This window comes from Rhinatrema bivittatum, chromosome 2, assembly GCF_901001135.1.
Source record: "Rhinatrema bivittatum chromosome 2, aRhiBiv1.1, whole genome shotgun sequence".
Classification (NCBI taxonomy): domain Eukaryota; kingdom Metazoa; phylum Chordata; class Amphibia; order Gymnophiona; family Rhinatrematidae; genus Rhinatrema; species Rhinatrema bivittatum.
Window position 1 is genome coordinate 135,622,536 of NC_042616.1, and position 25,139 is coordinate 135,647,674.

General features: G+C 46.1%; 1 protein-coding gene across 1 annotated transcript in view; it reads left to right on the top strand.

The window, feature by feature from the left end:
* The window catches only part of MASTL (microtubule associated serine/threonine kinase like), a 238,441-nt gene that overhangs the window by 68,361 nt on the left and 144,941 nt on the right, over positions 1 to 25,139 (top strand). Inside the window, exon 5 of the mRNA XM_029588648.1 lies at positions 17,461 to 17,567. Coding sequence (XP_029444508.1) covers positions 17,461 to 17,567 — 107 coding nt within the window. The remainder of the gene's footprint in view (positions 1 to 17,460; positions 17,568 to 25,139) is intronic.

The window sequence follows — 25,139 nt, forward strand, 5'->3', positions numbered from 1 at the left end:
AGACAGGGCTTTCTCCACAGCAGGACCTACTCTGTGGAACTCTATCCCACCAGAACTGAGACAGGAACCCTGCCTTCCAACATTTAGAAAAAGACTTAAAACTTGGCTATTTAAACAAGCCTTCCCAGATCCTAACTAAATGATAACAATTTTATAAGAGATAGTAATTTATTCAAGAAACTTCACAGTATAATGTATATAATGTAAATAAGGTAATCCTTACAGTTCTACTCTCTTATTCTTATCTCTCCTCCAAGTTTAAGACCATTGTTGTAATGTAACTTTTTGATCTCCTTGCACTTGTTTATGTTCTGTTCTTTGTTCTCACCCCTTGTTACATGTAAACCGGCATGATGTGGTTTCTAACCATGAATGCCGGTATAGAAAAAACGCAAATAAATAAATAAATAAAAGGTCTGATTCTTAACATTAAATTAGCTGCACAATTTTAATTCTCTACACAAAATTCTTCTTGTGTAACCAGTTTTGCTGTTCTTTGCTTATGGAATTGAATTGTACTGGCTTCTAAATATCATGTTAACAATGGTCAGTTGATTAAGATCACTTATTTGTTACAACACTGAAATCTATTTTATGGGAGACAAGTTCTAATGTCCTCTGTAGAGTGGCTTCTCCATGCCACTTGTAACTATTCTTTCTTGACTGTGATGTACTAATAACAAAAATTGCTTAGTACCGTCTGGTGAGCGTCAGATACATTGTGAACTTAACTTAAATGGAAATAAAATTGCCACCAGTTAAATAAACTATGTAATGTTAGTAATTAACATTTGGAATTAGGAAACATAAGGAGGAGCTTTTCCCTGCACAGATGATGGCATTCTGCCCAGTGCATAACCAGCACAACTGCTGCATCTAAAAGAGGTTACAGGCCATAAAGCCAGAGTATCTAGCAAACCATTTTTTGGATGATTTTCTCTTTTAAATATCATTTAAAATTATTAGGATTGCCTTGTTTTTGTTTTGTGTTTATTTTTATTATTTCTCAGAAGAAATCAGTGATTACTTTTCAAAAAGGTCTCCTAATTTCTTGCTTACGTTATGAATCTTAAGCATATTGTGGTGGTGCTGTGCAGTCCTCACCTGAAGCACAAACTGATATCACTGAGTCATGTATGTAAACTGAGTTAGGAGTACATTAGCTGAAACCTTTGGAAATAGCAACAAAAACTGTTTTGCTTAGGTTGGGAGGGCTAGTACTTCAAAGGCTTATGTTAAGTGAGTTGGGATTGCCCCTTTAAATCTCCTCCCCCCCCCCCCCCCAACCACAGTCACTGCCACTGGAATTGCAGTGGAAGGGAGGGAGAGGATAATGTTCTCCCTCACCCTAGAATTTTTCCCCTTTCTCCCTTCCTGCTTCATATCATGGCCCACTTCAAATACAGATTCATTCCTCCTCCAGCCTGCATAGGCCAATTCAGCCACCTCAGAGTCTTCCATTGGCCTGCACAGGCCTCTGCTTTTGCATCTAACTGGCTGTGCAAGTGGTGTGGCCAGTACCTGTACAGCTGCTGCCTCCATCTCCTTTTGACGGTGCAGGCCAATATCTCCTTCCCTGTGGCAAGCACAGCCTTAGCCACCTGCCGTGGAGATGCTGGGATGTTTAACATGCATTAAAGTGACTTAGCAGAATTGCAAAAGACTGTACTATTAGCAGTAGTCATAAGAAATCAGTATCATCAATGAGAATAATAGAATGGGCAAACATATAATAGTGCTCAAGGAATTCTGCACTAACTGTGGAGTGCAGAATTCTCTGAGGACAAGCAGGATGGTAGTCCTCACGCATGGATGATATCATCAGATGAAGCCTAATGGGGAAAACTTATGTCAAAATTTCTAGAAATTTTGACTAGGCACACCAGTCATGCCCAGCATTCCCTATACCATGCGTCCACACAGGGTCCTTCTTCAGTATTCTTTTCCCGTGGAGCTGTGAGCCTTGCAGTTTGAGCTCTAAAAATTTTGGCTTTTTGCCTTGTGGAAAACATCGATTTTGTGGGTTTGGTTTTGTGTGGTTTTTTTTTTTTTATTTACAATCCTTTTCCTTCGGTCCGTCACTGGGTGCCTCCCCGTAATGCCACCAGTCAGACTTTTCGGCTTTCTGGTAAGTTTTTTTTTGTCCTTTTCTCAGTCTGTTCTTCCCCATGGTGGTGGTGCCTTGGTGCCTGTCTTCCATCAACGCCTGCCGCTGTCGTTCTGTGTTTTTTCCCATTTGTTTTGCCCCATCATGGTCATCTGATTTCCACCGATGCCCCCCGTGCCCGAGGAGCATGTCTATCACCAATCCTCATGATGTTTGCATCCTCTGTCTGGTGGCTTCACATGACATCCAGGGTTGCCACTTGTGTGCCCACATGACACCGAAGGGACATTGGCTTTAACTCTGTAAGATGGACAACCTCTTTGGGTCGAAGAAGTCTGAGCCATCGATATCAGTGGGACTGTCTCTTTCAACAAGGTTACCGATGGATAGGGGAGCCGGAGACAGACCATTGTCTATCTCCTCTGGGCCGAGGTCGTTGGGTTCATAGTCCTCGACTTTGGCACCAGGAAAAGACTGGGCTGAAAATTGTGGGAAGGCCAAGAAGCATCTGTACTGGTTCCCATTGATGCACGGGGATGCACTGGCTTTTGCTAAGATGCCCCTGAAGTGACCCATGGTGAGGAACACTCTACCTCCCTTGATGTCCGGGGTCCACAATGGTCTACAATGGTTCTGGTGCCAGTCGCTGATTTCACACACACCCCCCCCCCCCCCCCCCCCCCCCCCCCCCCGTCTTAGATCCGAGGAAGATCTGGCTACCCCTCCTTCCTCCCAGTTGCTGTTGGCATCAGCATTTGAGGAGGTGGTGGAGTGGGCACAGCACCGGAGCTGATGCCACCCATCCTCATACCTCCTACGGAGAAGCTCAGTGTGCTCATCGGTGCCTTACTGACCCAACTATCATCTGTTCCCAGCATGGCACTGAGGCCTCCCCTTACCAATACTGTGGTCATCGCCGGTTCCTCCGAGGAAGCTCCGCCGAGGCCAGCAGAGATACCGAGGCCTGTAGTCCCCCCATCCAGTTCTATTGGTGCCTGTGCCTCTGGACTGTTGGCCGAGCACCAAGGGCCCCATCCCCTGTGATATCCAGTGAGGATGAGGGTCCTTATGACCCCTGGGGGAATGATCAGAAGGAATCCTCCTCCAAGGATTTGGATAGTCTCCCATCAGATTTTTCTCCTCCAGAAGAGCGAAGGAGGTCTCCACCTGAGGACTTGACGTTCTCAGGGTTTGTCAGGTAATGGTGGAGGCCATCCCATTCCAGCTTTTGACTGAAGAAAAAGCCAGGCACAAAATGCTTGAGGTTCTTCAGTTCGTGGAGCCTCCTAAGACTCCTCGGTTCCGGTACACGAGATTCTTATGGCGGTTCCGGTACACAAGATCCTTATGGAATTGCTGCTGAAGATTTGGTAACACCACCTCACAGTGCTCCCGTGAATAAGAAGGCAGACAGGGTTTACCTTGTCCCAAAGGCTGCTGGATTCAATAAGCGCCAGCTGCCTAACCAAATCAGCGGGGGTCGAATCCGCCCTCAAGAGGGCCAAGTGTTCTTGGATCCACTCCTCAGCGCTCCCAGGGAAGAATCACAGAGCATTGGACGCTCTTGGGAGGAAGGTGTTCCAAGTTGTGGTGCTTATTGCCACATCACTGCCTACCAGCTTTACATGAGCCAATACTCTTGGGACATCTGGAAGTAGGTACAGGAGGTGGCTGAGCAGCTGCCTCAACAGCAGCAGGATACCCTTATGTCACTGGTGCATAAGGGTTTGAAGTGTGGAAAACACAATGTCCATGTGACCTTCATTGTTTTCAAAATGGCATCGGTCCAAAGGAACAGGAACAACTCACTGACATGCTGTGCACTGGAGAGAATCTCTTCGGAGATAAGGTGAAGGATGCTATGGCCCAACTCCGGGACCATCATGAAACACTCCAACAACTCTCCGCCAGCACTCCAGACCAGTCATCCTCATCCAGGAGGCCATCTAGGCCAGGGCCCAGGAAGTCTTTCTTGCCCCAAAGGAAGTACTATCTTCTGCCTCCTCGATCCCTTCCACACCATCAGAACTCCCACTGCCGTTCCAGCCAGTCTTCAGTCAACGTCGGGGACAGGGTTTTGACTGGGCCAGAGGGCATGTAAGCCAGTTGCCTGTACCTGGGACGATGGACCCTCTGGTTGGGAGCAGGTTGCGATTCTTTGCGAACAGGTGGCCCAGTGAAACCACAGACCAGTGGTTTTGTTTATTGTATGCATGGGGTACTAATTAAATCTATTGGGTGTTCCACCAAATTGCACTCCATGCCCATTTTGGGGTCCAGTAGCGCATCAGGAGATGCTACAAGCAGAGCTCTCCTTAACAGCCAGAGTGGTCGAGCCTGTACCACCAGGGCAAATAGGGCAGGGATTCTACTCAAGGTACTTCCTGATGCTAAAGAAAACAGGAAGACTCCATCCCATCTTAGACCTGAGGGCCTTGAACAAGTTTTAATTCTTTTTTTTTTTTTGTTTGTAATGCTTTTTATTCATTTTCAACCATTGTTACACAAAACATAACTACTGATTTTTGACATGAAGAATTGAATACAAAGCTGAGTAATACTTAGATTAAACAACGAAATGTAAATCCCCGGAACACCTCAGGGATCCCCCCTGCTCCCCACCATCCACTCTCTGCCCATACCCTACCCTCCCCCCGTACCCCTACCCCTACCCAGCACCTTAGACAACCTGTGCAATCAAAATAGCTATTACATCCCTTCTGAATGGCTATTACATCATCATAGCCATTATAGCAATTTTAACAGTTTTAGCATGTTTAGCAAGACCATACCTAACTAATAGTACCAAAGGCATGAGTTCCCTATCCTGAAAGTGAGAGGGTTAAAAAGAAAGTGAGAGATAAAGATGAGAAGTCTAGTAATCATATTTCGTGGCAGGTAACATAAAGGTAACATAAACCAATCAAGAGACTGCTGGTAAGGTGGACACTGGCATTGCATCCCAGACTAAGATAGTCAGAGATATCAGCGATAATAGGTTAACCAAGGAGCATACAGACTTCATGTACCCTGTGGAACAATTGCTTGTTGTGTGTCTTTGGGGAGAGACCGCACAAAGGGCTTCCAGATGTCATCAAACAGCAACTGTTTCCTTCTGAGGAATATGGGAATAGATTTCTTCTCCAAAAGATATAGATCCAACATGGTATCTATCCACTCCCTGAACGTCGGTACAGTCTGGGAGATCCAATGTCGGAGAATTACTCGTAGAGCCATCAGTCGACTTTTATGTACCAATTGAATAGTAAGGCCCGGTGGCTTCCTCAGTGCATCATGGAGTCCCAGTACGCAAAGTGATTCTTCCCACCTTGGGAAAGAGTGCTGATCTTTTCCATAAAACCGGAAGATAGAGGTCCAAAAGCTCTGTATACAGTCACAACTCCACAAACAATGTAGAAATGTAGCGTTGGGCTGAGTACATTTCTGACAGGCATGAGACTTTGAAATTCCGGCAAGAAAAGCCTTCCTTGGCCAAATAATCAAACTGTGAAGTATCCGAAAGTGCAGTTCTCTCATATAGGCACTTCGTGCAACTGTTTTGATGAAAGCCCAACTACGTTTGATAGCTGATGTCGAGATAGATTTGGCAAGAATTAACGACCAGTGAGCGGCCACTGTTGCATTTAGCCGATATGCACGGGTATCATGCAGGAAACGATAGAAGATAGAAAGAGATAAACTCTTCTTGGCACACAAATGAAGAAACTGTTGAAAAGGTCCATTAGTAATAGGGCTGGTTGAGGAAGCAAAGATTTTGTTAAGATAACTACGTATTTGTAAGTAAGATAAATAATCAGCAGTCGTAAATTGCAAGTGTTGACAGCAATAGGTAAAGGGATGTATCTCATCATTTTGCAAGTTGATAAAATGGTGCAATGCATAACAAGCAAAGTCGGACTGGGAGCGTGGTACCCGCATGCCAACTAGCCCGGCAGGGAAGTCCGGGTTACCCACTAGAGGAAGGCAAAAAGAGACACGCCATGGTAAATTCAAATGTTGCCTCAGAAAGCGCCAGCAACTTCTCATGGAATGAACTAAAATATTACCAACCACGGAGGCAGGTATTAAGTGACCTGGCGCATGTATTAAAAATGCCAGATGGACAGGGTGTATCAGAGCCCCTTCTAGGGAGATAATTGTTGGATTATTACCATAGCCCATCCATTCCCGTAAAGTGGGCAACAAACACGCTATATTGTAAAAACGAATATTTGCCACTCCCAGTCCTCCTTCATGCCTTGGTACCATCATTTTAGCATAACGCATCCTAGCTTTCTTGTTCCCCCAGTAAAACCGGTTGAACAATCGCTGTAACAACTTCACATCTTTAGCGGTCAAATACACAGGAAGCATTTGCAAAATATATAGTAGTTTCGGAAGTAATATCATTTGAACCAAAGCTATTCTGCCAGAAATAGAAAGGGGAAAAGCATTCCAACTATCTACCTTGGAGCGAAAGGTCTGTATGAGAGGAGTAATATTACGAGAGTACCAATTCTGTGGGTTTTGGTGAATTTTAATTCCCAAATATTTGATAGTGTCTGTCGCCCACAACAAAGGAAAATCAGGCCACTGCTCTTTGAGTGTACCATTGACGTCCATAGCTTCCGACTTGGTGAGGTTTAATTTCAGCCCAGAGAAGGAACCAAAGGTATGAATTAGATGCAGCAAACTAGGTAAAGAAGATTTGGCGTTAGAGATGAGCATCAACATGTCATCAGCAAAAAGCATCATTTTTTGCTCTATTTTCCCAGTAATCACTCCTGGCACATCTGTAGAATTCTTTATGGTATGGATAAGAGGTTCCAAGGACATAATATATAAAAGAGGTGACAGGGGGCAACCCTGCCGGGTACCCCTGCCCAGAGAGAATATTGTAGAGGTGGAGTTATTAAGGCAAATAAAGGCTTTAGGGTCACTATATAATAACATAATAGCCTGTAAAAAAGGGCCCGTGAACCCAAACCGCCTTAGAACTGTAAATAAATATGACCAGGCCACACGGTCGAACGCTTTTTCAGCGTCGAAGCTGACCAAGAGGGGATCCGGTGTTCCCTGAACCCGGCAACTTTCCAGCGCCACCAGCAGACGTCTGATGTTAGAGATCGGCCTACGACCATGCACAAAGCCTGTCTGCTCCAGGGAGATCAGATCGGGTAATATAAATTTCAATCTATTCAAGTTTTAATTCTTAGTGGAATGCAGGATTTGGTGGGAGAGGTAATGGTGGTGGAGCCACTTGGCAATAATGATCATAACATGATCAAATCTGAACTAATGACTGGAAGGGGGACAATATATAAATCTACAGCTCTAACATTAAATTTTCAAAAGGGAAACTTTGATAAAATGAGGAAAATAGAAAAAAAACTGAAAGGTGCAGCTACAAAGGTTAAAAGTGTACAACAGGAGTGGACATGGTTTAAAAATACAATCTTAGAAGCACAGTCCAGATGTATTCCACGATTTAAGAAAGGTGGAAGGAAGGCAAAATGATTACCGGCATGGTTAAAAGGTGATGTGAAAGAGGTTGCTTTAGCTAAAAAAAAAAATCCTTCAAAAATTGGAAGAAGGATCCATATGAAGAAAATAGGAAAAGCATAAGCATTGTCAAGTTAAGTGTAAAACATTATTTGATAAAGCCCGCTAAGAGAGAATTTGAAATGAAGTTGGCTGTAGAGGCAAAATCTCTTAATAAAAAATATATCTAAAGCAAGAAACCTGTGAGAGTCGGTTGGACTGTTATATGACCAAGGGGTTAAAGGGGCTCTTGGGGAAGATAAGGCAATTGCAGAAAGACTAAATTAATTCTTTGCTTCTGTGTTTACTAATGAGGATTTGGGGGAGATACCAGTTCTGGAGATGGTTTTCAAGGGTGATGAGTCAGATGAATTGAACCAAATCACTGTGAACCTGGAAGATGTAGGAGTAATGGACGGCCCATGTCAAGATGGCGCCGGCCGTCCTTTGCTCCTACCATATGACAGGGGCCGACCAATGGCACCGGTAGCCCCTGTGACATAGTAAGGTGAAAGGGCCATCGGTGCCATTTTGATTATTGGCAGCTGACAAACAGTCCAAGTGCAGGAGATCGTTCCTGGACCACCAGGGACTTTTAGCAAGTCTTGGGGGGGGGAGTCAGGAGGGTGGGGGGTTGTAGTTAATTAAATTTAAAGGGTTGGGATGGGGGGGGGGGGTTGTCTTTGTTTTTCCCACAGAAAGAGAACGATAAAAGTTTTCTGATCTGGGGAGTGGACCGAAATGGCCCTCCCCAGACCCGAAAACAAAATGGGGGCAAAATAAATTTTATGCATTCCCCTAATTTGCTCCATAAGACGCACAGATGCCCAGGAACAGAGCCGATTTAGCACACCATTTTTTATTTATTTTTTAAAATTTCCCCCCTCTGAATCCTAGGTGCGTCTTATGGTCAGGTGCGTCTTTTATGGAGCGAAAAATACGGTAGTTTATTTGCGGATGATACTAAGATATGCAACAGAGTAGACATGTCTGAAGGAGTAGAGAGAATGAAAAGTGATTTTAAGAAAGCTTGAAGAAATAGTCCAAGACTTGGCAGCTGGGATTCAATACCAAGAAGTACAGTCATGAATCTGGAATCCAGTAATCCAAAATAGCTGTATGTGATGAGGATGATGCACAGAACAAGAGAGGGATCTTGGGGTAATAATGTCTGGTGATCTGAAGATGGTGAAGCAATGTGACAAGACGATAGCTTAAAAGCCCGAAGAATGCTGGGCTGCATAAAGAAAAATAACTAGTAAGAAAAAGGAGGTAGTGATGCCCTTGGTGAGGCCTCACCTCAAATACTATGTTCAGTTCTGGAGCCCTTATCTCAAAAGGGCTAGAGGGAGGATAGAGGCGGTCCAGAGAAGAGCAACCAAAATGGTATGGGGTCAGTATCGGAAGACTTATGAGGAGAGGCTCAAGGATCTGAATATGTATACCCTGGAAGAGAGGAGGTGCAGGGAAGATATGATATAGAGATACCTGAAAGATTTAATGCTCAAATGTCAAACCTTTTTCCACTGGAAAGAAGTCAGTAGAACTAGGGGTCATGAAATGAAACTCCAGGGAGGAGGACTTGGAATCAACACTAGAGTATATATCTTCACAGAAAGGGTGGTGCATGTCTGGAGGAGGTGAAGACGAAAACAGTGAAAGAATTCAAAGGGGCATGAGATAAACACTGTGGATGCCTAAAAGCCAGAGGATGGAAATAAAAAAGTGCATGAGGTTAACTTGCTGGTATGGCAGTTACTACCCTTAACTAATAAGCCTTGATACTTTGATGCAATTCCAAAATTGCTCTGTTTCAATAGCGGGGGGGGGGGGGGGAGCAAAATTGGATTCAGACAGCAACCAATGAAAGCCCCAAGTTTTACGGTCTGGGGAACTTATGCACAGACATAAGGGAAAAAACACAGGACTGTTTCTATGGCCAAGTCCATAAGCAAAGCACGTCAAGCTGCACTGTCAAAATTTTCAAGAAGGCTGATCTCCCAGTAAAAATGTTGCTAGTAGTAAACTTTTATGAGTTATCATAAGGCTTAGGGTTAACTGCACGGAACAGCAGTTGTTACCCTTTAACTCTTTGAACCCATTGTCCCTTAATTTAGGGACAGCCTAATATCAATATCACCCGTTATCCCGGTAAACCGGTATAATCGCATACTGATTTATTCCGTTCCTATGTAATACCAGTACAGGAGTCCTATGGACAGCAAACAATACAAATATTAAAAATAGCACATTGACAAAAATTATTGGTTTTCCCAAGGAGCTTAGGGTTGAAGGGTTTATCGCCATAGGAACCTAGGGTTCAAAGGGTTAAGAGAAACATGTGGTAACCGGCGCGGCACAGCGGATACTACCATAAGAAGCTTGCTGGGCAGACAGGATGGACCATTTGGTTCTTTTCTGCCATCATTTCTATGTTACTATGTTACTTCCCCACGTTTTCCCATCCAACTAATGGCTCTTTCAGGTACTCTCCTATTTTAATAAAAGTAGATTTCATGAAGCATTTGAATGAACCTTGATCTCCTGCGCTCTAATACTGAACCACACCATCTAATGATCACTGGATCCCAGATGATCCTCAACTGCAACATCAGAAACAGTGTTGCCATGGGTAAACATCAGGTCCAGTGTCGCCCCCCTCCCAGTCCTGTATGAGTTCAGTTACCAGCGGACTGAGCAGTTCTCCCTGCAGATAATATAGGATATCCCTGCTTCTAGAAGACTTTGCAGCTGGGATGCTTCAATCAGCACTGGTATATCGAAATCCCCCTTTCATATCAATTTTGTAAATATCCATTAAACCTCTATCCATTTCTTCAAATCCCCCCCCCCCTTCCCCACCCCCCAATATTATTAATATTGTTTCCTGGAGCAAGATATTAACTTACCCGCTCCTGGGGCTCTAGCGCTGCTTCTGTAAAATCCATGCTGGAAATGTAAACAGTGGGTAACATATGCATCCAGTGCTGTTTCTGACAGCATTTGACTTTCAAAAAGGTGACTATGATAAAATGAAAAAATGATTAGGAAAAAAATGAAAGGTGCAACTGCAAAAGGTTAAGAGTTTAGATCAGGCATGGACGTTATTTAAAAATACCATCTGAAAAGCCCAGACCAGATGTATTTCACATATTAGAAAAGGTGGCAGGAAGGTTAAAGGACTACCTGCATGAGGTGAGAGAGGCTATAATAGCTAAAACCTTCTTTCAAGAAATGGAAAAGGGATCTGAACACAGAAAACAGCAAGTTGGATGCAAATAACGAAGGAAAGAAAATTTGAAAAAAAGCTTGTGTGGAAGCAAAAACTCATAATAAAGATTTTTACAAGTGCATTGGAAGTAAAAAGCCTTCAAGTGAGTCACTTGGACCATTAGATGATCAAGGGATAAAAGAGGCACTTGGATGACAAAGCCATAATAGAAAGACTAAATGAGTTCTTTGCTTTGGTCTTCACTGAGGCAGATGTAAGTTAGATACCCATACTAAAAATGACATTCAAAAGTTATGATTGTGCAGAACTGAAACAAATCTCAGTGAACCTAGAAGATGTAATAGGGAAAATTGACTAAAGAGTAGCAAAACACCTGGGCCACATGGTATACATCCCAGAGTGCTGAAAAATGAAATTGCAAACCTTTTTTATTGGAAATCTATAAACTATCATTAAAATAGTCTATGGTATTTTCTATCATAACGAACAAAATTGCTGAAAATATACATTCACATAGTTTATGGGGTAAAGCTAACATGGATTTAGCCAAGGCAAGTCTTGCCTCATCTGTTAAATTTTTTTGAGGGCATAAATAAACATGGATAAAGGTGAGCCAGCTGATATAGTATATCTGGATTTACATAAGAACATGTCATACTGGGTCAGACCAAGGGTCCATCAAGTCCAGCATCCTGTTTCCAATAGTGGCCAATCCAGACCATAAGAACCTGGCAAGTACCCAAAAACTAAGTCTAATCCTTGCTACTGTTGCTAATAATAGCAGTGGCTATTTTCTAAGTCAACTTAATTAATAGCAGGTAATGGACTTCTCCTCCAAGAACTTATCCAATCCTTTTTTAAACACACCTACACTAACTGCACTAACCACATCCTCTGGCAACAAATTCCAGAGTTTAATTGTGTGTTGCGTAAAAAAGAACTTTCTCCGATTAGTTTTAAATGTGCCACAAGCTAACTTCATGGAGTGCCCCCTAGTCCTTCTATTATCCGAAAGAGTAAATAACTGATTCACATCTACCCGTTCTAGACCTCTCATGATTTTAACACCTCTATCATATCCCCCCTCAGCCGTCTCTTCTCCAAGTTGAAAAGTCCTAGCCTCTTTAATCTTTACTCATAGGGGAGCTGTTCCATTCCCCTTATCATTTTGGTAGCCCTTCTCTGTACCTTCTCCATCGCAATTATATCTTTTTTGAGATCCGGCGATCAGAATTGTACATAGTATTCAAGGTGCGGTCTCACCATGAAGCGATACAGAGGCATTATGACATTTTCCGTTTTATTCACCATTCCCTTTCTAATAATTATGGAGTAATTATAGAATTAATATTCGCCTTTCTGTTTTTCCTAGTTGATTACCAATGATAGTGCTCCAAGTGATATTGGTCCACCAGACTTCCCTTTATGGTCATGTTACCAATATTAAAGATAGGAAGTGGTTGTTTTATTATATTATCATATAATTTCTTTATTTGACTATGTGTAAAAATGTAAACTTTTGCTTAACATGACCTTATCATTGGCAGTTTTTATTTGTTGTATAAAATTATGTAAAAAGTGCAGTTTGATTACTGGCAGCCGATGGCCCTTTGCCCTTACTATGTCACAGGGGCTACCGCCGCCATTGGTCGACCCCAGTGACATAGTGAGGGCAAAGGGCCGTCAGTGCCATTTTGACTACTGGCAGCCGACAGCCCAAGTCCAGGAGATCGCTCCCAGACCGCTCCTGGACCACCAGGGACTTTTGGCAGGTCTTGGGGGGGGGGGGGAGGTCAGGAGGGTGGGGGGTTTTGTTAGATTTTTACTTTTTTATTAAAGATTTGTCTGTGAGCCAGATGCAGCCATCAAAAGAGCCACATCTGGCTCGTGAGCCATAGGTTCCCGACCCCTGGATTAGAGGAAGACATCACAAGGTCTTACCTGAAATTGGGGAAGAAGAGGGAGAAACTTGGGCCATTGGACCTTTGACAGGGTGGGTGTGTGTGGGGTTTTTTTTCTGCTTGTTTGGGTTTTTTTTTTTTTATCAGAGGTGGGTCGAGATCACAACAGACCAGTGGGTTCTAGAGGTCATAAAGGATGGTAATGCGCTGGAGTTTCGCAGTGTTCCTCAAGACGTGTCCCTGCAGCTCTCCGCAGAAGAGACAGGCAGTGGAGTATATGTTGTCAAGACTCCTCAGCCTGTGGGCTGTGGTTCCAGTGCCTATGTATCAAGAAAATACAGGCTGATATTTTATTTATTTCATTGTGCCCAAAAAGGGAAGGGCTCTTTATGTCCCATCCTGGATCTCAAAGTAGTCAACAGTCATTTGCATGTGATTCATTTTCTCATGGAAACTTGTGCTCAGTGATGATAGCAGTACAGTCTGGGGAGTTCTTGACGTCTTTGGATCTGTCTGAGGCTTACCTGCACATTCCCATCTGACTAGAGAATCAACGATTTCTGTGTTTCACGGTTTTGGGATGTCATTAACAGTTTTGAGCGTTACCTTTTGTTTTGGTCACTGCAACCAGAACTTTTTCCAAGGTTATAGTGGTGGTGGCTGCGGTGTTGAGAAAAGATGGGATCCTGGTACACTCGTGCTTGGACGACTGGCTGATTTGGGCCAAGAGTCTGGAAGAGAGCCTCCATGTCTCGCGCAAGGTGATTTCCTTGTTGCAGGAGTTAGATTGAGTAATGAACATGGCCAAGAGCATCACAGTTGCTAGAGTATCTCAGTGTTTGGTTTGACATGAAACAGGGCAGAGTGTTCCTGCCAGAGGGCCGTATTCAAAAGCTGATGGTGCAGGTGCATCTATTGATGAACACAATAAGCCCGACAGTGTGGTCCTATCTTCAGGTGCCTGGAGTGATGGCAGCATCCCTGGAGGTGGTGCCATGGGCGAGGGCGCATATGTGTCCTTTCAGCACACTCTGCTGCTCGTTGGAGCCCACAGTTTCAAGACTATTCGATTCAGATCTGCCTGCCGATGGAGATCTGCTCTCAACAACAGTGGTGATTAAAAGCAGATCATCTAAGAAAGGGGGCTTCCCTAAGATCACTGAACTGGCTAGTACTTATGACAGATGCAAGCCTCCAGCAGCTGACCGCATAAGGGCACTGGAGTGCAGAAGAGTCTCTTTGGAACATCAATCGGCTGGAAGCCCATACAGTCCGGTTGGCCTGCTTGCGATTTGGCAGCAGATTGCAGGGTCTAGCGCTCTGGATAATGTCAGACAATGGAACGACAGTGGCTTACATCAGTCGACAGGGAGGAACCAAGAGCCAGCAAGTGTTGCAGGAAATAGCCCAACAGATGGAATGGGCAGAAGTGCATCTTCAGGAGATCTCAGCCCTACACATTGCAGGAAAAGACCATGTAAGAGCAGATTTTCTCAGCAGACAGTCTGAATCCAGGAGAAACAGGAATTGTCAATTGAGGCGTTTCAGCTAATAGTGGATCACTGGGGCCTTGCGTTTCTGGACCTGCTGGAGACTTCTCACAATGCAAAGGTTTCTCGATTCTTCAGTTGCAGGAGAGATCCAAAGTCCTTGGGCATCGATGCCCTCGTGCAGGAATGGCCCGAGGGCAAGCTGCTGTGTGCTTTTCTTCTGTGCCCATGTTGGGCAGAATGATTCGGAGGGTCTAGAGTCACTTAGGAATGGTGCTTTTGGAGGCACCAGATTGGCCCGTGATATGCAGATCTGCGAAGGCTCCTGATGGACTCTCCCCTTTGGTTTCCGGCGCACAAGGATCTGCTATGGCAGGGGAATGTTCTTCATGAAGATCCGAATCGATTTTGTCTTACCCTTGAGAGGGTTTGGTTGTTGAAGTGTGGATATTCTAGTGCAGTGATTGCCACCTTGCTACGAGCGAGAAAGTTTTTCACTTCCTTAGCCTATGTGCAGGCTTGGTGAGTGTTTGAAGCTTGGTGTGAAGATTGAGGGGGTTTTCCTCATTGGGTTAAGATCCTACTCCCTTGAGTAAAGGGTTGGCCCTTAATTCCTTAAAGGTACAGGTGGCAGCTCTTGCCTGTTTCCGGGGTCAGATGAATGGTAAGTCTTTGTCAGCTCATTCATACGCAGCCCATTTTTTAAAAGGAGTGAAGCATCTTCCTCCTCCCTTGCGGTTCTGGTAGCCTTGTGGAGTCTTAATCTAGTTTTGGATTTTTTAGCGAGCCCTACTTTTCGACCAGTGCGTAATATTTCCTTGAGGTTACTGACCTTAAAAATGGTGTTTCCTATGGCAATTTGTTCTATGTATAGAGTATCCGAATTACAGGCCTTGTCTTGCCCAGAGCTGTTTCTACGAGTGACTCCAGGGGCGATACAGCTGTGTACTTTTCCTTCTTTTTTTACCAAAAATGGTCTCTGATTCTCACTTGAATCCAGTCTATTTCCCTAGCATCTCTGGACAGGGCAAGAGATGCGGAGGAATATAGTCTGTTATGGCTGTTGGATGCCAAAAGACATTTTGAGGTATTTATAGGTTTTTGAACCTCTCAGAAAGACAGACTGGCTGTTTATACTCTGTTGGGAGTAAACAGGGTGAGCTGAGGTTGTGGGTTACAATAGCTCGCTGGATTAAGGAGGTAGTCACATCCGCATATGTGGATGCTGAGCAGCCATTGCCTAGTCAAGGTTTATTCCACTAGGGTTCAGGCAGTGTCATGGGCGGAGGTTACATAAGAACATAAGAAATTGCCATGCTGAGTCAGACCAAGGGTCCATCAAGCCCAGCATCCTGTTTCCAACAGAGGCCAAAACCAGGCCACAAGAACCTGGCAATTACCCAAACACTAAGAAGGTCCCATGCTACTGATGCAATTAATAGCAGTGGCTATTCCCTAAGTAAAATTGATTAATAGCCACTGTTGTCTCGTATTGACATTTGCTGAGCTGCATCTTGGTCCTCTTTACACACCTTTTCCAGGCATTATCATCTGGATGTTCAGGCCCGGGAGGATGCAGCCTTTGCATGTGCAATTCTGACTGGACCACAGGCAGCCTCCCGCCCTGGTCAGGAGTAGCTTTGGTACATCCCACTGGTTTTGGATTCACCTGTCCATATGCTAAGAGAGAAGAAATTATACTTCCCTGATGATTTCCTTTTCTTTAAGGACAGGTGAATTCACCTTCCCTCCCTTGGCTTCCAGATGGTGGTGCTGTGTGTTCTGGGGAGTACTAGTAAGTGTCAATCCAGTCCCTAGACTAGTGATATTACACTCTTTGTCTGAACTCAGTATTTTCCTGTTGCCTGAATGCTGGAATGGTTATCTGTTAATAATCAGATTTTGTTAGTTCGTCCACAGTTGGCTTTTGCAGGGAATACTTGCAGGCTGTTGTCATTGCAGGGGTATATATACTGTGATGTCAGCTTTGCTCCATCTCCATCTGCTGGTAGAATTGGGTGGATTCACCTGTCCTTTTTAAAGAAAAGGAATTTATCAGATAAGTATTAATTTCTCCTTACAGTTTATTAAAATGTATGAATTGCCAGGTGCACAGTGGCTCTTACCAGTTTACAATAAAAACATACATAATCGCTGCAACATACCAGAAAATGAAACATACTGAAACAAGCATATTAATAGAGCAACTACTTAGTACCTGCTTTTTTTTTTTTCTGTTAGAACATTTACCATTGCTAGTACCTATGCCATAATGGCATTAATCAGATTCAATAAGTCCTCCAGAACAAGTGCTCTCCTTACTCTTTGGATTTGAGATTTAATTACATGCCTCTCTTCTAAATCTGAGCTCAAGGTGAGTTACAATTCAGGTACTATAGTTAATTCCCTCCCCAAGAGGTCTTACTCTAAAATCTGACTCCTGCATTCATTTCAGAAAATTTTTCAAGTGGGATAATGTCTCACGGAGGACAAGTAGGGGCAAATTTAAAAAAACTAAGGATCAGTGTAAATGTTATGGATGTAAATGTGTTGTAATGGTATTGGTGTGCTTGGCTAATCTCCTCTTTTTTTTTTTTTTTTTTTTTTTTAATTTTAGTGAGAACTCCTTCTCACAAAGTACCTGACTCTGAGAAGTCTCTGGTTAATCTCCCTTCAGTTCTAGATCTTGATAATTGCCTACTCTGATAGTAAGATGTCCTGAGCTACAGTTATAACAAGGGCAATTCTTAGATACTACCCTTGGTAGTAGGTATTATCACAACTAGAGAAAGGAATTTAAAATAAACATTAACTTGAATGTTTGTTTTCGAAATTTACTTCACTTTATCTGTAGCAAGCGTCGGCTGATTTCAGTCTAGTGCCTATTGACTGGCCGGTGTCAAATGGCCCATTTTCTAATACATAACAAGGTGTGCACATGGAAGGGTTGTCGCTTACATCCCAGAACCAAATGCCCTCTGCCCTCATATTCAGAGAATGCCCCAAAATCCTATAAAATACACATCCATGTCATGCGTTCCTGCCTATATTTGCTTATAATATATGTTGCAGTGCAGGAAAGTACCACCAGTATTTGTCATTAGTGAATCTCGAAATGGACTTGACCATAATTGGTGTGGATATATTTTACAAAGGAACTCTGTACTAATGTTGTCTTATGCATTTCAGAGCTAAACATGATAGATATACTCACAACACCATCAATGACGAAGCCTAAAAAAGACTACTCACGGACCCCGGGACAAGTGTTATCTCTCATCAGCTCACTAGGCTTCGTAAGTAATGTTTCTACTTGTATAAAAATGAAATTCTTCCAGAGGGTCATCATGCCATTCAGGAAGTATATCAAAATCATCTTTGGTTTGGAAAGGATTTAAGGGATCTTCAAGAGATCAGACATTCTGACTGCTTTCTCTGTCCACTGCAACTTCACCTCCTCACCCTTCACTTCAGGACAGGAGGAAGTAGGATGGGGTGAACAACAGAAGAAAGTTCCCTGCAGGCTGTTTGTGATGGGAAGGGCTGGAGCAGGAGCAGTGAAAGCTGAGACTGAACTTTGTTCATAGTATTGAATTAAGAGATGTGGAAGCTCCTCAAGAATGTTCATTCTTGAGGAGCTTCCACATCTTGTAAAATGTGTGGCATTGTAAAATGTGTGGCAAAAGCTAATTGTGCAGTTTCTCTCATGATCGCAATCACAAAATTGTGGGAGGCTAGGGGTACTGTCCATAATATAGAGGAAAACCCAAATAGTCTTATCTGCACTACTACATCCAGTTAATAAAATTGAGACCAAAAGACAATCCAGGTAGCAAATAGTCCCAATGTCCCATCTCACATTGAAGAATGCTGAGCTAAAAAGTTCATCCCTTTTATTCAAACATAGCAAATAAATTGAGCAGGGAGAGGTAGTCAAAATATATTTGGGCTAAACCAAACCTCACTTTCTCCAAGGACAAGAGGATGGTAACCCTCACATATGGGTAACATCATCAGATGGAGCCTGGCACGGAAAACTTTTGTCTAGAAACTTTGACTGGCAGACTGAGCATGCCCAGCCTGCTGTTATCCATGTGTCCATGCAAGGTCCCCCTTCAGTCTCTTCTTTTCCGCTGTGCAGTAGCCTCACAATTGTGGAACTCCAAACCCATGAAATGTTATTTTGCGTTTTTTGGGGTTTTTTTCTTTCTGCATTGGGTTCTCCTTCGCTTTGGTTCCCGGTAGGTACCATTGGCTTTTGTCTCCGCAATTCACGGTCGATTCCAGACTCCCATTTCTGGGTTCCTGTTGATCATTGACCACTCACCGGCCTCTTTTTCAATGGCGTCTGGTTTTTGATGATGCCTCCAGTGCCCGCGGACCATGTCCATCTCGGATCCAAATGAGGTATGTATCCTCTGCCTGGGGGCCTCGCACGACATTGAAGGGTGTCGTTTATGTGACCAAATGATCTCCAAAGGGCATCGTGCTCGCCTGGACAAAATGGAGAAATTTTTTGGCTCTCCAAAACCCTCCATTTCGATGACTGTATCCTCCATGCCTAAGAACCATGGGGAACCGTCCCCATCTCTTCCCTGGGCGGTCCTGCTCTCCAGGACCCCTAAGGATCGCAGAGAGGGAGATCGATCCTCTGTGGTCTCTTCCCTCCCCCTAACCTCGGGGTTGTCGTCATCCTCTGCACTGGGGAATGACCGGGCTGAGCACCGGAAACCCAGGAAGCATAGACACCTGTCACCGTTCCGGAGCAGCATCAGCAGCCGCCGAGCCACCACTGAAGCGGCACTGGCCGCCGAGGCTTCATCCTCTGGTGCCCCCGGTAGCCTAAGGCGTTCCCCCACCAGCAACGGTGCTGGGCGCCGTGCCCCCTGATGATTCCTCCGAGGGTGTGCTGGCAACACCTCATCCCCCTCCATCAGTCCTTACTGCACAGGACTTCCAAGAGGAGTTGACCGCAGGGTGCAATCGGCAGTGCTCAAAGTGCTTCAGAGCATCGACCTGCCGGCGCCCATACCGGTGCCCCGGCCTCCGCCTTCCATGCTCCCGCCCCTGCTAGAGCATCTGGATGTCCTTCTTGGCATCCTGCCGACACAACCGGTGCCCAAGAGGCCTTCTATTTCCTCCACCGGAGCGATCCAGATTCCCGGGCCATCCGAGGAGGATGAGGCCACGGGGACCGGGCACCCATGCCCGTGGTTCCCTGGGCCACCACCGGTTCCCACTGGTGTACCACGGTCGATGCCCCCCTCGATGCCCGAGGGCCCCATGATTGTGGGGCGATGGCTCCTTGGACACATCATCTGAGTTCTTAAACGACCCCCTCTCAGAGCCTTCCCCTCCAGAAGAATGGCGTTGCTCTCCGCCCGAGGACATGTCTTTCGCCAGCTTCGTGAGGGCTATGGCAGAAGCCATCCCCTTCCAACTCCTGTCGGAGGAGGACTCCTGCCATAAGATGCTGGAGGTCCTCCAGTTCATCAATGCTCCAAAAGAGGTTGTGGTGAGCCGGTCCATGACATCTTTAAAGAGCTCCTCCTCCACATGGAATACCTGGTGTCTGTGGCCCCGGTGAAAAGGAAAGCTGAAGTGACTTACCTGGTTCAACAGGCAGTGGGCTTTGAACAGCAGCACTTACCTCACTGCAGTGGTGGAGTCCACACTTAAGGGCCAGATGCTCCCGGACACATGCTTCTGCCCCTCTTGGGCTTGAACACCAGGAGCTCGATGGCATTGGGAGAAAAATGTTTCAGGGGGCAATGCTGGTGGCCCATATTGCAGCCTACCAGCTGTACATGACATAATACGACCGCAGCTTGTGCAAACAGGTCCAAGATTTTGCAGAGAGCCTCCCTCAGCCACAGCAGGAGTCCCTTACAGCCCTCGCCACGTTGGGCCTGGAGGCAAGTAGACACGAGGTCAGGTCGACCTACAACGTCTTTGAGACCACAGCTCGCCTAGCCGCCGGGGGGGATCAGTGTCAGGCGGCTGGCTTGGCTCAGAGTCTCCAACCTCCGCCTGGAGGTGCAGGATAGGCTTGTAGACCTCCCTTGCACAAGAGAGAACCTGTTTGGGGACAAGGTGAAAGAGGTTATGGCTCAACTGAAGGATCAGCATCATACTCTTCAGCAATTCCCCGCCAGCCCCTCTGAAGGCCCTTCTACCAGCAAGAAGTCTTCCAGGCCTGGCTCTCGCAAGCCCTTCTATCAGCTGAGGAAATACTTCCCTCCAGCTGCCCATACTCGGCTGCCTTGGCCCAGTCCCAGAGGCAGAGGCTGACAGCAACGGGTACCAAGGGCCCAACCAGCCCCCCAGCAGGCCTCGTACGCCGTTTTTTGACGACCACGACCTCTTTTGGAGCATCGATAGCGGCAAGGAGGTATGAGCCAAACGCCGGTTCCCATAGCAGCCAATCCCCCAGTCGGTGGCATCGCCTGCTGCTGGGAAGCGATCACCTTGGACCATTGGGTCCTCTCCATTGTCCGCCAGGGCTACTGCCTAAACTTCAGCAGGCTCCCAGAGACCGCTCCCCCTTGTCCATCATGGGATTCGTCTGCCCACCAGGTCGTCCTCCAATCGGAACTTTCCACCCTTCTAGCGGCGGGTGCAGTAGAACCGGTTCCCTGTGAACAGTGGGGGCACGACTTCTACTTGAGGTACTTCCTCATATGAAGAGGAATGGCGGCCTGCACCCCATTCTCGACCTCAGGGCTGAACAGTTTTCTCGTACGAGAAAAATTCAAGATGGTCTCTCTGGGCATACTGATTCCGCTCCTCCGAAGAGGAGACTGGCTCTGTTCCCGCGACTTGAAGGAGGCTTTCGCCCATCCACAGGAAGTACCTCTGCTTTCTGATGGGGACAGCACATTTTCAGTACAAAGTGCTGCCCTTTGAGCTGGCATTAGCCCCACGTGTCTTCATGAAATGCTTGGTGGTGTTGGCTGCCTACTTCAGGCATCACTCGATCCAAGTCTTTCCATACCTGGAAGACTGGCTGATTCGGAGCGAATCACACTCCGGGGCCATGAGTGCTCTAACCTTTACGGTCCAGACCTTACAGACTCTGTGATTAGTTATCAACTTTCCCTAGTCACATTTCAATCCATCTTCATGGCTGGACTTCATCTGTGCCAGGTTGGATACGGCACAAGTGAAAGCTTTTCTGCCCAGGGATCGAGCAGTCTCCCTCTCCTCACAGGCTACTCTCATTCGCAACAAAACGAAGGTTTTGTTGCTTCTTCACCTGCTGGGCCACATGGCGGAATCAGTCCACCTGACCCCCTTGACCCGCCTCTGCATGAGGGACCCGCAGTGGACCTTGCGGCGTCAATGGCAGCAGGCATTCCAGGATCTGGAAGTGCCAGTGACGGTCACAGACCCTCTCAGTCTCTCCCTAGCCTGGTGGGAGGCCCTGTCCAATCTGGAACTAGGACTTCCCTTCCAGCCTGCACCACCCCAGGTGACCCACATCATTGATGCATTGCCTCAGGGGTGGGGGGCCCACAAGGATGGCCTGCATACTCAGGGCCTTTGGACTGTGGCAAAGTCCCGCTGCCAGATAAACTTTCTGGAGTTGCAGGCGATCCAGTACGCCTTATGGGTCTTCCAGGGCAAGCTGTCCTCCAAGGTCATCCCCATCAGAATGGACAACCAAGTGGCGAAGTGGTACGTCAACAAACAGGGAGGTATGGACTCTTTCCCTCTGTGCCAGGAGGTGATACAGGTCTGGGATTGAGCCCTCTTCAAGGGAATGTATCCGCGAGCCACATACCTGTTATGTACATGGTCCACCTAAACACGTTGGCAGACCGTCTCAGCCGGTCCTTCCAACCACACGAGTGGTCCTTGAACCTGGCGTTAGCAGCCAGCCTATTCCGCCGCTGGGGCATGCTGGATATGGACCTGTTCGCCTCTCCCCACAATCACAAGGTGAGTATCTTCTGCTCCCTGATTCTGGGGAAAGGCTATCCGGCCCGCGACGCATTCTCCCTTCATTGGGAGCAAGGTCTTATGTACACATACCCCCCAATTCCACTCCTCTCGAAGACTCTGAAGATGCAAGAGGGCAGGGGGACCATGATTCTGGTAGCACCCTCCTGGCCAAGGCAAGTGTGGTTTCCTCTACACTGGTTCCGCTGGGGACGGCCCCCGACCTCCTATCGCAGAACCAGGGCACCTTGCACCACCCAAACCTCCAGGCCCTGGCCCTTATGGTGTGGATGTTGAGCGCATGATCCTCCAGCCCCTGCAGCTCTCGGACGGGGTCTCCAGGGTCTTGATTGAATCCCAGAAACCTTCTACTCAGAAATCTTATAGCTTAAAGTGGACGCGTTTCTCCATATGGTGCGAGGGCCACGGACTGGACCCTTGCACCTGCCTGCTGCCCCGCGTGCTGGATTAACTGTGGCACCTGTCAGAGTTTGGCCTCCAGACCAGCTCAGTCAGAGTACACCTCAGCGCCTACCATCAGGGGGGCGCTAGGGCGCCCATTTCAGTCCACCACTGGTTGGGTGCCTCATGCGGGGCCTCTCCAACTAAAGCCCCCGCTTCACCCGCCGGCAAATCCGTGGCATCCGTTCGAGCCTCTCAAATCCTGTGACCTGAAGTTCCTCACCTGGAAAGTTTTATGTTCCTGGTAGCGATCGATTCCGCTGGCAGGGTGAGTGAGATCCAGGCCCTGCTTACGTACGCTTCCTACTCGAAATTCTTCTATGATTGTTTGGTGCTGCGCATGCATTCAAGATTTCTGCTGAAAGTGGTGACTGCTTTTCACACCAACCAGTAAATAATTCTTCCCGCGGCCTCATTCTCACCCGGGTGAACGTGCTCTCCACACCCTAGACTGCAAGCGGGCACTCGCTTTCTACTTAGACTGTACAGCGAGTCACAGACAGTCCACCCAGCTCTTTGTGTCTTTTGATAACAACAGGCTAGGAACAGCAGTGGGGAAGCAGACCCTATCCAAATGGCTAGCGGCTTGCATTGTTGCCTTCTGCTTCGAGAAGGCAGGCCTCCAGCTGGCTGGCAGGGTGAAGACTCACTCTGTGCGGACTATGGTTGTGTCAGTGGCTTATCTGCGTGAGGTCCCTGTCGCCAAACTCTGCAGGGCCACAACCTGGAATTTCCTCTCTACATTCACTGCTCACTACTGTCTCAACATGAATAGTCGACAGGACAGCGCTTTTGGCCAGGCTGTCCTCTGCAATCTATTCCAATCCTTAACCCAACTGTTCTCATCCATGCCCTCGATGGGGCCAGACTGTCCCTGTTTCCCACAACACCGCAGTTGTGTTGTGCCCATTGGCACCATGTTTGGCCCCTGTGGGTCCCTCTGTTCACAGGGAGCAGTCTGGAGCTCTGTAATCAACCACATGTGAGGACTACCATCCTGCTTGTCCTAGGAGAAAGCACAGTTGCTTACCTGTAACAGGTGTTCTCCTAGGACAGCAGGATGTTAGTCCTCAGGAATCCCGCCCACCTCCCCACGAGGTTGGGTTACATATATAGTAACATAGTAATGATGGCAGAAAAAGACCAAAATGGTCCATCTAGTCTGCTCAGCAAGCTTCCCAAGGTAGTAACTGCCGCTCTGTGCAGGGAACCCCCATGTTTCTCTTCAGGGTAGTAACTGCCGCAGAATGTTCCTTCGGGCAGGAGGAATTGAACCAGCGACTTAAGGATCTCCAGTACTCCTCTACAGTCCTCTGCTCTACCAGCTGAGCTATCGAAGGGTTCACCTTCGGTTTGTTATGTTATTTTTATTGCTCATAATTTTTGCTTTGTTACGAGACTGAAGAGGGACCTCGCATGGATGCATGGATAGCAGCAGGCTGGGCATGCTCAGTCTGCCAGTCAAAGTTTCTAGAAACTTTGACAAAAGTTTTCCATGCCAGGCTCCATCTGATGTCACCCGCATGTGAGGACTAACATCCTGCTGTCCTAGGAGAACACCTGTTACAGGTAAGCAACTGTGCTTAATCCCCTAAGAGATCATGAATGAAGTATGTATTGAAGTCAGCTTTGTCCAAGTTTTTGTGCTGTCTTTTCCTTCTGTATGATTTTTTTTCCTGTGGTCTTGAATAAAATGCTTTCTGTATTTTGTAGTTGAGTATTCAGGACTATTTTTTTGCTTACCATTATATAGTGTCAATGTACTGCTCTCTGCTCTTAATCCTAAACTTGAGAGCGTATGTAGTCAGTTAAACCTTATTCCAAGCTTCAAATACCAGAGAAAACTCATTTCTTGAATACCAAACATTTATTTGAATAATGAACAGTTCAAACACGCAAGGAACAAGAAGGCATCTAGAGTAGCTGCATAGAAAGGAGAGACTATCACAGCTGTGATAAGTTTTGTCTAGAAGCTCAGTAGTCCAAAGAAGGCAACTGGAGTTGAGAGAGAAGCTGTGGAATATGAATGGTGGAAAGCAATGCTTCTAAGTAGCTTGAAATAAGAGTTGGGAAGAGCAGATAACCTGTAGAGATACCAGTTCCAACTGAATTAAATTAAAAGAAGCAAACTGTCCCAGGCATTTCTAGCAGCAAGGGACCAATGAGAGCAGGCAAGAGAAACAAAGCAAACAGGAAAGATCGAATAAGGAGCTCATAATCATTCAAAAGACAACTAATCAAGAGAGCTCTGTAAGTAGAGAACCCAAGCTGTCCAATATCAGTAAGATGACATAGAGTGACAACATAACAAAGAAACATATATACATATTTTAAAATATACTGTGAAGGCAGAACAGTCAAGATGTATCTTGATTTTTTCATAGTTTATTTCTTCTTTCCTCTGTATTCAGGCAGGCCAACCCCAATCAGTGGGTTATGCACCTCTGCCAGCAGATGGAGACTGA